An 11,274-nucleotide genomic window follows, 5' to 3' on the forward strand; every position below is an offset into this window, starting at 1 on the left:
CTGGTTTTATAGCAGTCACGTGCGCTTGCGTGCAGGATATTGTTAATTAAGATGCGTCGATTTTAGTTTTATAGCACGATAAACATCATCGACAGAAGGAAAGGGATAAAGATCCTGCTCGATTCTTGACCCATGACTTTTATCTTTTAGCAATGTCATGACTATGATACTGTGAAAAATGGTCGCTCGTGTCAAATCAGCAGAAACATCACTGTTTTGCATTATTAATGTCTTTAGGTTTATCGCCAAAAGGCATATGTAGAAATATATGTATAGACTTTAACGAAGCTCCATTATTAATATTTATTTGCTTAATTCTCTTTTGTTTATGAAATTTCTTCTGCTTCCTCTTTTTTTTTCACGTCGTTAGCTTTTTTTTCCCTCTGCCTCGTCAGCTTTCGTTCGTCCTCGGAATCCAGAGCGGCGGCTGTGCATAAAAAAGATTATTTTCATAAACAGTGTATATATATATATATATATACAGTAGGAGAGCAATCCACTTGATACGGCACGTGATACCTACCCGTGAGAGAGACCTCGCTATCGAACGAACAGATCGAGGAACAGTCGCTGTTGACATCATCGGTTTTGCGAGCATCGATGGACACTTCCGACTGATTCGTGAATCTCGCCAAAGCTTCTAATGGCAAAAATGGAAAGAATCGATAAGGGTGAAGTGCTTTTGAACCTGACGCGTTATTAATGATTTAGGTGAAGAGCGTAACGATGATGCGAAAAACAGAGACAATGGAAGAAAAAAAGGAAATAAACGACGAAAAACCGGTCCTGCCGACTGTTTTAGCTAATAGGAGTATTATACTCGTCTGTTGAGCCTACGCTTGATCGTTAACCTTAATGACATTGCGCACCGAAATAAATCGACTTTTTTGCCTGCAAGCAGCGGCGCTGTCGGTGGCTGTTGTATGCGTGAGACGCTAGGAAACTTACCATTCAACGGTCCTGAGGCTTTTGTCAGTGGCTTAATAATTCGCGCCACTTCCGAGAATTCGAGGAAACACGAATCATGAATGCTATCGTCAACCCGTTGCCTAGTCTCGATAGACGGTCGAATAGCTTTTAAGATCATCTCGGTTCTCGAAAGTGGCTTAACCTTCTTCTCAAACTTCTTCTTACGTTTGGGCAAACGACGCTTGCTCGCAGCATTCCTAACCTGCGATTCCTCGTTCGAAATCTCCGAGTCATCGTCGTCAAACTCTCTTTTCGGTTTTTTCTTCGCTAACCTCAGTTTTTTCGCTTCTCTATATTCTTTGCATCTCCCCTTAGCATACATGCTATCCCACTGCAAAGTATAGTATAAAATGATTCTCTTTCAACATCGCGAATAACCTGCAATATCTGTTCGCGAGAAGCTCAAACTTCTGCGCGGTAGTTCCATTTTAGGTTTTGCGCAGAAATGCGACAGTCCCACCTATCAATGGTTCTAAGTAATGTTAAAACTAGCCAAAAATTAATTGAGTTCTTAGTGGCAGATCTGCCGAAAAAAATGTCCTACCTTTCAATTCCTCGCGTCAATTTTCTCCATTTTCCCTCTTTCCCACGTTCTTCATAGCTAACCTAACCTCACAAATTCTTACCATTCACGCCACCGCAGAATGACGTATTACACGTCTTTTGTCTAGTTGCTTTGTTTCCATATGAAAATGAAACTAGAATATCGACTCTATCAACGATCGATACGGAGCAATAATACGATCTTTGGTTTACTTCTCATCAGTTTCATTTGGTTGTATATAAACGCTAAGAGTGCACAATACCATGTTCGAGCGAAAAATTATTTCGTGCAAGAAAGGGATCGAGAGTGTTTTCTGTGATGTTGGTATAAATCCTGTATCATAAGGGAGGATAGAAGTTGGAGGAGGAGGAGGAGGAGGAGGAGGAGGAAAGGTAGTGGGGGGAGGTAAAAAAGAGAAATAAAAGGATGGCCGAAGCGGAAAAAACCGTGCTGGAATTGGACAGAGAAAGGAAGCATGAGTTGAGGGAGAAGTTGAAGCAGCTGAGCGAATGCGATGAGATCGTTTCGGCAGAGACCGTAAACACTATTGGCAATGTTGTGGGAGATGTCGAAGCAGCTGATGACAATGCGCCAAGTAGTGACGAGCTTGACGAAGATCTCGAGTCTGAATATCAAGCTCTCAACGATCTTTTGGATCTACCGGATGACACGTACTCGTTGAGCGAGATCAGGCCGGAATTACCGGCTTGCATAAAGTATGGACTTCGTTCCGGTACAACGCATATAAACTTGAGCAAGTTCTCTCTGCTTTCGAGAGGATACCAGGTGACTGATCCGTAGATCGATCCTTATTTACTTAAGGGAGGACCGAATAGGCGTTAGATTTTAGCATAGAATCTGCGTGAGTCAGATATCTCGCTGCCATACCTACAAGCAGGCAAGGACCTTTTCTACCCGGTGACCTTGCTGCACGAAGTTTCTGGAACATCGTCGTATAATAATTAACCGTGCGCCATCTATATACGCGCGGTGGTGGTTGTTGCGTGCGCACGGGCGGGATAGGGACAAGCTCTCGTAAAACCAGTTTCAAACAGTTGATTCTGTGTGTGTGTGTGTCTCTCTCTCTCTCTCTCTCTCTCTCTCTCTCTCTCTCTCTCTCTCTCTCTCTCTCTCTCTCTCTCTCTCCTTCTGTCTCTCATTCAGCGGACAACTTGGGAAAACCCGCAATTCTAGCTCGTTCGCTCGCTCTGCAATATAATCAGCCGGTTTTATTCATTTTGCCACATTCCGCGTTTATTTATTCATTACGTATGTTTACTTGGAAATTGGTAAGGTCGCGCGGATCGGATGTACATGTGTTTGAATTTTGCGGCAGGGTGGCGCGGTGCAATTGCAGCTACCACCGTTTACGAGTCATGCTGTCGCAACCAGTCGATCATACATCAGATTGTTGAAGATGTCGGTATGTTTTATTGTGACTCTGGCAAGGACGAATGTACGGAGAACAGGAGACTGCTGACGATATAACGTGATATAATATAAACAGTCGATGATATAACGTGTTTGAATTTTTAGGGGGGCGTGGTTACATATCCGCAACTACTACCGATTAACGCATCCACGCCGAGGAATTTTTTATATGTAGTATTTTGAATTATAGTCGTGATCCACCGCCGGTACATGCCGGTGTGAACGTGTTAAAAGTCACTATGTTGCAACGAGTCGATCGTAGATCTGGTTGTGAATAATGCGGATACATTTTATTGCAACTGCTGACGATATTATATATATATATATATATATATATATATTCACTCGATGTTTGAATTTTTATGATAGGGTGGCATGTAAACATTTGCAGCTACTACCATTAACAAGTCATGTAGTTGCAACTAGTCGGTCGTAGATCAAATTGTCGAAGATGCGGATACATTTTATAGCGGTTCCCGCAAGGACAAATTTACGGAGAAAAAGGACTGCTAGCCATATAACATGTATATATATATGTATAATATACTCACTCGACGTTTGAGGTTTTTTGATAGGGTGGCATTGTTACATTTGCAGCTACCAGCATTTACAAATTATGCTGATGCAGCGAGAGTCGGTCGTAGATCAGATTGTAGAAGACAGCACTAAGTTTTATTGCAGCTTCACCAAGGACAATCTTATACAAAGAAGAGAAGACAACTGTATACATAATATAGTTAGTGGACGATATAACATGAGTTTAAATTTTCCAACAGGGTGGCGCAGTGGCCGTAGCAGCATTCGCAGCTACCACCGTTTACAAGTCACGCTGCTGGAACGAGTCGGTGATAGATCAGATTGTCGAAGATGGCGATACATTTTATTGCGAATCCTACAAGGACATACACACGGAGGACAGAAGGTTACTGACCATCCTGGATCTCAAAAGGGATCTCTACGTGCAGAACAAGATGAACGTGAACGTCAGTATCGAGGATCCGTCTTACGTTGGAAGATTTCGATCGAACGATCCTAAGGAGCTGCATTTGGCTAAAGCTTTGGAATTGTTTTTCAAGCGCCATCGAGCCGGTATACTGTCTTCGGCAGCATTGCACATGGCTATTTGGAAGGAAGCCAGATACTACAGTATATTCGATGGTCAAGCGAGGAACGAACACTGTCAGCCCATTTCAAGCGGAGGTGGTGCTGCTAAACTCTTCCTCGTGAAGGATCTAATAGGTGTGCTGTATGTGATACTGGAGAAGAGCGCTGTGGGTAACGAGCCTTTCGTCATCTACGGGATCGAGATCAGCGGCGTTGAACCGTACAGTAAAGCTGATGACCCTGATGAACCTGAAAAAATGGTCGGTAAACCGACGAGAAGACCTAGTGGTTATCGCGTTCAGGAAAGATTTCGAGCAGTGATACAAGGTTCTTATCACCTTACGCACTCGGCTATTCCGGAGGCTCTCAGGGGTCGTGCCCACAGCGTCATAGCCGTAGCAGCCTTGGTATACTCCCGTTTAGTAAACGCTAACAAGTGGACCACCTCGTTGATAGACTTGATCTTCAATCAAGCCAACATATATATGATTGATCTGATCAGAGTACTGGAGAAGAGCCTCGACGACGAAGAATTTGAAATCAAGATGGACGATCTCATGGGAGATATAGTCCTCGGCGTGTACTCTGCAAAGGTCAAGATTCGAATCAATCAGATACCAGGATTTGGCAAGAAGAAGGGTAAATTAACCATCGATGATGGCCTTAGAGAATTCTTCGAGATGCAAAAGACTGGTATTCTAGAAGTCAAGAAGATTTTTTATGCTATATGGAAGGAAGAGGATACGTACTACCTGTTGGATCCGTTTGCATGTGACGAAGAAGGTTTCCGCGTGAACCTTATGGACACCGAGCGTGGTGCTCCTGGTTCATCCTTATATAGAGTAGCTGCCTGCGTCACCATGAACAGCTCGATTAACCAAATAGTGGAAACCATTTTGGAGAACACCGGAAACAAAGAAAAGGATCCGTTCTTCGTGCACGGTGTCCGTGTTCTCTATATAAAGACTGGTACTAGTCCCGGTGGTCCCCTCGAGAAGGTCATTTATCGCGAAAAAGATACGAGCCGTAGACCCTTACCCCCACCACCTCCTTCAGCTTTGCAAACCGGAAGATCCGCCACGTCCGGCGCTATTCCCGATAGTAGGGTTTTTCGCTCGAGCGCGATGGTTATAGCTCTGATAGGTAAAACACGTAATGTTGCTGTTCAAGTCCCGGATAGTTTTCCCACCATGGAGCTCTACATGATGACGGACGACGAACCGCGGACTTTTGTTATTTTACCGGAAGTCCCCAGAAAACCGGAGGAAGAGATTACTGGAGAGCTTGATGAGGAAGTAGAGGAGGAGGAGGGTGAGACTGAGGGGGCAGGGGAAGGAGCTGAAGTGGTAGGGGAACCAGCTGTGCAAGTGGAACCTGTAGTGAAGATCGTCAAAGGTTACAAGAAGGTCAACGACCGTCGGATAATCCTCTTCGGCTCAAAGAACCTGTCGGATGTGGAATTTGAGGAAAAATCTCGGGGGAGGCAAGGTTTACTGGTGGCGTTGAACGCGATTGCTTATAGGAGATTGAAGGATCCTATGAAATGGCGAAACATCGACGTTGACCAAATAATCGATATTGGTAGCAGGACCTACGATGAGGTCGTTGAATGGATTAGGCATGGCAGCGTGGTAGAAAAGAAAGAGAAAGGGGAGATAAAGGGGGAAGATGATGAAGAGGACGAGGAGGAAGCTGAAGATGAAGAGGCAGTTGAAGGAGAAGAGGAAGAGAAACCACTATTGCCTGCACCAAGTCATCTGAATCTCACAATGCTACCAACGAAGCTTCAATTTGGCGAAAACGATGTAATCTTCAAGAATAGAGCTAACCTGATGATCGGCGAAACAAATCCACTGGCCAATCTAGCCGAGGCTATAGATTATTACCTAAATAAATGGCCTGACTTGGTCCTGGAGAACAAACGGTTAGTTTATGCCATTTGGCGGGACGACGAGGGCAATTATTACCTTCTGAATCCTTACGGAAGTGACGAAGAAGGCTGGAGACTACGTGGATATCCAGCGTCTCTCGCGGTGGTCTCGAACCTCAACGAACTCACGGAATTGCTTTATGGCCTGTTGGAGTTTAATGACCACAAATTCTCCATTCATTACGTTGGCCTTGACTCTATACAACCCGGCAAATACGCAAGCGATGAACCAGTGGTTCCTCCGGATGACCCTCTCCCTCAGCTATTTCAAACGAGGTTCCTACCGATCACAGATGATGATTTTGTTATAATGAAAGAGACCCTCGGTCCCTATAGGGTCAAAGGGGTCACTGATGACGATGAGGAAGAGCAAGAGGAAGATGACGAAGAGGACGAGGAGGAAGATAAATCGAAGCAGCAAACTAATCTGGAGGAACGACCGTTGGTGGATCCGTTATTAGAAACGATGGAGCAAGATCAACCGGACTCACCGCAACGGATCAATCTATCATTGCTTACGGCCGACATCAAGATCAAGGAGGACAAGATAGATCCAACCAAGGAGACCGCGTTGCACGACCAGGCCGTACTCGAGAAATTAAAATACGACCATCCACCACCGTACGTACTACCTCGAAAGCATACGCTTAATATACTGTTAGAAGCCAAACGAGCCAAGAGATCGATACATTCGCTCGTATCGAGGTTCTCCATAGACTCCCGGTTGGACGTAAAGAAGAAGGCCGGTTTGGCTGGTATGTATGTGTCCCAACGTACCTTAATCACTGCAGCGCACGATCGAACGGATCAGGAAGACGTGCCGATTAAACTTATTAAATTATCCGAGAAACTGTATATCCATACCAGACTGGTACCAAAAATCTCTTTAATGCCCATCAGAGCCATCGATAACGCCTTCATCAGAGGCATGGAGGCTCCTACTGAGACTCCAATAAAATCAAAGGAAGAATTCTATTACAAAGACGCTCCGCAGAAACCCATGGACGTTCGCGTTATGCCTGAATTAATAGCTCTTGGTTTGATCATAAGAACACCGATTCCACGAAAGAGGGTCGTTTATTGTCCAGAGAGGAAGAAGAGGGAATGCTTGGTTCCAAAATCCTTCCTCGGTGACGCAACGATGAAGCGGCTGCTCTGCAGTACAGAAAACGTTATTTGCGAGATGCTTTTCCCTGGATTTAAAAGAAAACCAGCAGTATCAGTAGTAACATCAGCGACTGCCACCAGTGTGAGCGAACTGGCGATTGGTAAAACGGCGAAAAAAGATCGGAAAGGAAAAGAGAAAAAAGTGATCGCTGCAGTGAATCGTGATGATACCAAAAGCCCGTATCCGGCAATAATCGGATTTAGGTTAACCAAGGACAATATTGGAGTGCTCAATGCCAATGTATCACTGGATGATCGATCGACGCTCGAGGCAACTCATTTCAAGAGTTGCTTCTACTGCGCATTATTATGTATTTTAGCGAAAGTTCAATTAGAGAACGATGATTTCAGCGACGATGTGTTGGATCGTTGCATCATAGGCGGTAAGAAGATATACCGTCATACGGGCAAGCTCAGGTACAAGTTACGCAGGTGGTTCTACAACGTTGAGGTCTTGAACAACGTTTTTCACATTATTGCTAAGCAAGATAGATACGCAGATCCGGTGAACCATTCAGACGATCAATTATCGGTCATCATGAATACTTTCCTCCAGAACAATCGAACAGGGATACTCGTGTTTGATAATTGCTCTCTCGCTTTTTGGCTCGACGAGGATAAGTATTACCTGTTCGATCCGTACGGCTGTGATGAGTCTGGTCGTGCCAGTTCAACCGGTCATGGTTGTCTTATGGTAATTTGTACTCTCCCTGAATTGATTGCCAGGATAAGGGAAAATGTCGGTGATTCAGTCGACAAGCCATTTAGATTTTACACCCTGTTCATCACTCATATGGAGCCTAAGGGTAGCGGTCGTCGTATCACCGTGAAGAAGAGGAGAAGGAGGAGGAGGAGGTTGAGAAAGAGGAAGACCAGGACTGAGAAACATTTGAAGGACAACGAGGATCAACCGGAAGCAGACGAGGAAACAGAACAAGAGGAGGATAGCGATCAAGAGGAGTTTAAAGAGGACAAGAAGGCGGAAGAAAAAACAAGTCTGATTGAACTCTCCCGTTGGGTTACGAATGAGGACGCCTTTGATGCTCGGCACGATCAAACGCTAAACGGATTTAGCGCCATACCGCGTTACAATGCTTGCATGCTGGATGTGACAGTAGTGGAGAACGATATAACGAGGCCCATCCGGACGGCTATGTACAAGGGAAGGAGAAGGAGAGTGTACGACAGAAAATTCGAGGCACACACGGCACTGGCAGAACCGCTGGATCTCTGCATAATTGCATGGTCCTTGATTCGGGATCCAGCCAATTGGTCTATTCGCACGATCAGAGCTCTCTACGAGGCCAGCAAGGATTATGCATTCGACAGTCTACTGGCATGCGAGGATTCAACAGTGGTCCTCGATGCCGACGGTTTACTTCCGGAATTTCAGATAGCTAATTATGCATTCCGAGTTGTACTGGCACCTCTTCATTACGCTGTCCTTTACGCCACGAAAGGCTGGAATTTGGCCATGTCCTTGAAAACGGTACTGGAGAGGCCGATCTATCAGGGTGGTATTATAGACTGCGGTGACTCGCACGTGGCTTTCGCCAAGAGAGACCGCAACTACTTCGCATGGTGGACACCGAGAAACGAAAGAATCCTCAGAATCATCACCACGGAGGATATGGAGGAGTTTCTTCGACTGATCGTTAAGGAAATGGCTCAGCCGAACGAGGTGGAGTTCAGCATGAGGGCAGTCACCATATCATACGGAATTAAACTGGATCCTGACTGTGCCGACGTCCAGGGCTTCTACGAGCCTCGTTCCATTTTAGGGCGAGCCTCGTTTCCACACATTCGCAAGCCACAGTTTGGTAACGCTCGCTACAATCTCGATGAGATGTTCAGAGCAACTACAATGGCGAATAACATCGGAGCTAATTTCGTCCATGGTACCGTGGCACTGACGAACAGGAACAGTGTGAAGGAACCAAGAGTGAAGCGCTGCTATTTTATCGCTGTATTAGCAATCCTCGTTAAAAGGGACATCGTGCAAAGTCCTGTGACCGGTATGATAGATCGAATACTCCAAGTAGGCGAAAGGATTTACAACGAGTTCGATCAAGCGAAATTCCATAGCGAACAGATCCTCCGCAACGTTACAGTGATGAATAGATTATTCGATTTACGTGACGTAGCCTCGAAACTTATCAGCCTGACCATTGATCAGCACACTGGCAAAACAAATCTCTATCGTTTGCTAAAGAAACACATGAAACGCTTCTTCCAAAGAAACACATGTGGCTTGCTTCACTTGACGACTTGCTGCTACGGATTCTGGTACTGCAGTACCACTCGTTCTTACTACTATCTCGATCCGTATAGCTGCGACAAGAAGGGAAGAGCTACGGCTTCTGGTACGTCCTGCCTGTGCATATTTCCCAGTGTTAGTCAGCTGGTCAAACACGTGTCCCACAATCACCGTGAATTGAGCTGCACCGGCTTCTACATCCACCGTATCCACGTTGATTCGATCAACGTGCCAGCCTTGGAGTGTTTCATTGAGGACCCAATGTGGATGTATCTCGATTACTATTGGAGCTTCGATGGCGACGATGACGTTGTTAACAATGACGAAGACGATGAAAGGGACTACAGGAGACAAGGCTGGAATAATTATGCCGTTAGAGTATCCAATCTGATTTACTCATTACGAGGTAGCATTGGATGCTACGATGGAAGATTCGGTGAAAGAGCGGGAAAGAACAAATACGCCGTGTGCGTCAGTTGTCTAGCTATGCAATACCTGAGTCATCCGTCTAGATGGAGCGCGGCTATACTCGACTCCGCTGTGATATGTGGCGACACCTATTATACCGAGAGTTTGAGAAGCTCGGCTCGCCGTCACCACAGCCACAATAATCCATTTAACCTTCAAGCTTCCTTCGACATTTTCCCGAACTCCTGGAGCATCGATTTCATGCCTGCCGTTTGTGGCGTGTTATACGGGGCTCGTGAAAAACTAAGTCTAGCGGCTGGTCTAACGGTGGCTCTCGAAAAATCAGCCAATCTTCTTGTGGAGTGCACTGACGTTGCTTTAGCCGTTCTGTCTGCCGAGGATGCATTCTATGTGACTGATCCATGCTGGATCGGACCTCCTCTCTTCGCCAAAGATCGTGGTGCCATTTACGCGCTTCGTTGTAAAAATATGCAGTCCCTTGTCTACTCCATTACAAAAATCTTCAATACCAATCAAAGATTAGAATTCCGAGTAACGCCTGTAAATATTCTGTTCGAACGGGAGGTTGATGTGGCTGTTAGTAAGAAGCCGCCACCTTCTCGGCGTCAACGTCATTCCAAACGGAAGGCCGAGCCAACAAAAACTACGAGGAAGAATAATAATAAGATTTTGGATACACCGGTTGCTGAGAAGCCCGGAAAAGTGTATTATGGGACCCTCGCAGCAACCGATGGACCGACCATGCCTGACGCTGAGTCGCTCCTTGTTTATAGGAAAAATCTTAGCATTGGTTTACGCCAAGCAAGCACACTGGAGGATCCTGGTCTACCTAGCTTGGCACCAAAATTGTCACCCGATAATCTCAGGAGCATGATGGTCAGTACCGTCTGGCACCTGAATCTTGGTCAAGCTCATCCGCTTCAACGATCGAAGCCGCCTTTCGACCCTAGAGCTATCGAGCATATTCCTGACGAGTGTATCGATACTAGGGTACCAACTTTCCAAGCTCGTCATATGCAAAGTCTCTCCATTACGAGGATACAGACAGCTTGTCATAGGCTACCAGAGATCAGAAATTTCATAGATAACACTCCGGTAGACACACTCGCAACTCCTCTCGACTGTTCAGAAGAACAAAACTTTGTCATGGACGATCACCGAAAAGAGTTTCGATCGTTTAACCGAGAGATGTCTCATAAAGCGTACAATGCTTATCAGCATCATTTACCACGCTCGGTCGATCGCTCAGGTGACCAATACCGACAAACTACTATGGAGCAGATAACGCGCTCCTTTTACCCTCACGCTGTTACTCCGACTCCGACTCCATCTCCATCTCCATCGCCATCCTCCTCTTCCTCCTCTATCCTCAACGAATCCTTGCCTCAAACTGATTCCGAATTACCACCTATGGATGCCTGAATTTCAGAAGTAAAAAGCTAA

At 45.6% G+C, this 11,274-nt stretch overlaps 2 protein-coding genes across 2 annotated transcripts; one reads left to right on the top strand and one right to left on the bottom strand.

Moving 5' to 3' along the window:
- Nucleotides 1-288: 288 nt before the first annotated feature.
- Nucleotides 289-1,315, bottom strand: LOC136786120 (uncharacterized). Its single transcript, XM_066747630.1, has 3 exons — nt 949-1,315; nt 524-640; nt 289-427 (listed from the first exon to the last, which is right to left on the bottom strand). Exons 1-3 carry the CDS (start codon nt 1,289-1,291, stop codon nt 327-329), a joined length of 561 nt encoding a protein of 186 aa, XP_066603727.1. The 5' UTR covers nt 1,292-1,315; the 3' UTR covers nt 289-326.
- Nucleotides 1,316-1,939: 624 nt separating this feature from the next.
- Nucleotides 1,940-11,271, top strand: LOC136786159 (uncharacterized). The gene is made up of 3 exons (XM_066747695.1): nt 1,940-2,299; nt 3,721-7,246; nt 7,301-11,271. The coding sequence occupies exons 1-3, from the start codon at nt 1,940-1,942 to the stop codon at nt 11,251-11,253; spliced, it is 7,839 nt and encodes a 2,612-aa protein (XP_066603792.1). The 3' UTR covers nt 11,254-11,271.
- The last annotated feature ends 3 nt before the right edge of the window (nt 11,272-11,274 follow it).

The sequence above is a fragment of the Prorops nasuta genome, unplaced genomic scaffold, assembly GCF_024137725.1.
Source record: "Prorops nasuta isolate Cenicafe-Biocafe unplaced genomic scaffold, Cenicafe_Pnas_1.2 PNAS00003, whole genome shotgun sequence".
In the NCBI taxonomy this organism is placed as follows: Eukaryota; Metazoa; Arthropoda; class Insecta; order Hymenoptera; family Bethylidae; genus Prorops; species Prorops nasuta.

Excerpts from the sequence above, each read along its gene's own strand:
- LOC136786120 (XM_066747630.1), bottom strand. The coding sequence starts at position 1,291 with ATGTATGCTAAGGGGAGATGCAAAGAATATAGAGAAGCGAAAAAACTG. Across the intron at positions 641-948 it reads AGCCTCAGGACCGTTGAATG|AAGCTTTGGCGAGATTCACG; the intron begins GTAAGTTTCCTA and ends TTTTGCCATTAG. Across the intron at positions 428-523 it reads TAGCGAGGTCTCTCTCACGG|CCGCCGCTCTGGATTCCGAG; the intron begins GTAGGTATCACG and ends TTTTATGCACAG.
- LOC136786159 (XM_066747695.1), top strand. The coding sequence starts at position 1,940 with ATGGCCGAAGCGGAAAAAACCGTGCTGGAATTGGACAGAGAAAGGAAG. Across the intron at positions 2,300-3,720 it reads TGCTTTCGAGAGGATACCAG|GGTGGCGCAGTGGCCGTAGC; the intron begins GTGACTGATCCG and ends ATTTTCCAACAG. Across the intron at positions 7,247-7,300 it reads TGTGAGCGAACTGGCGATTG|TGAATCGTGATGATACCAAA; the intron begins GTAAAACGGCGA and ends TGATCGCTGCAG.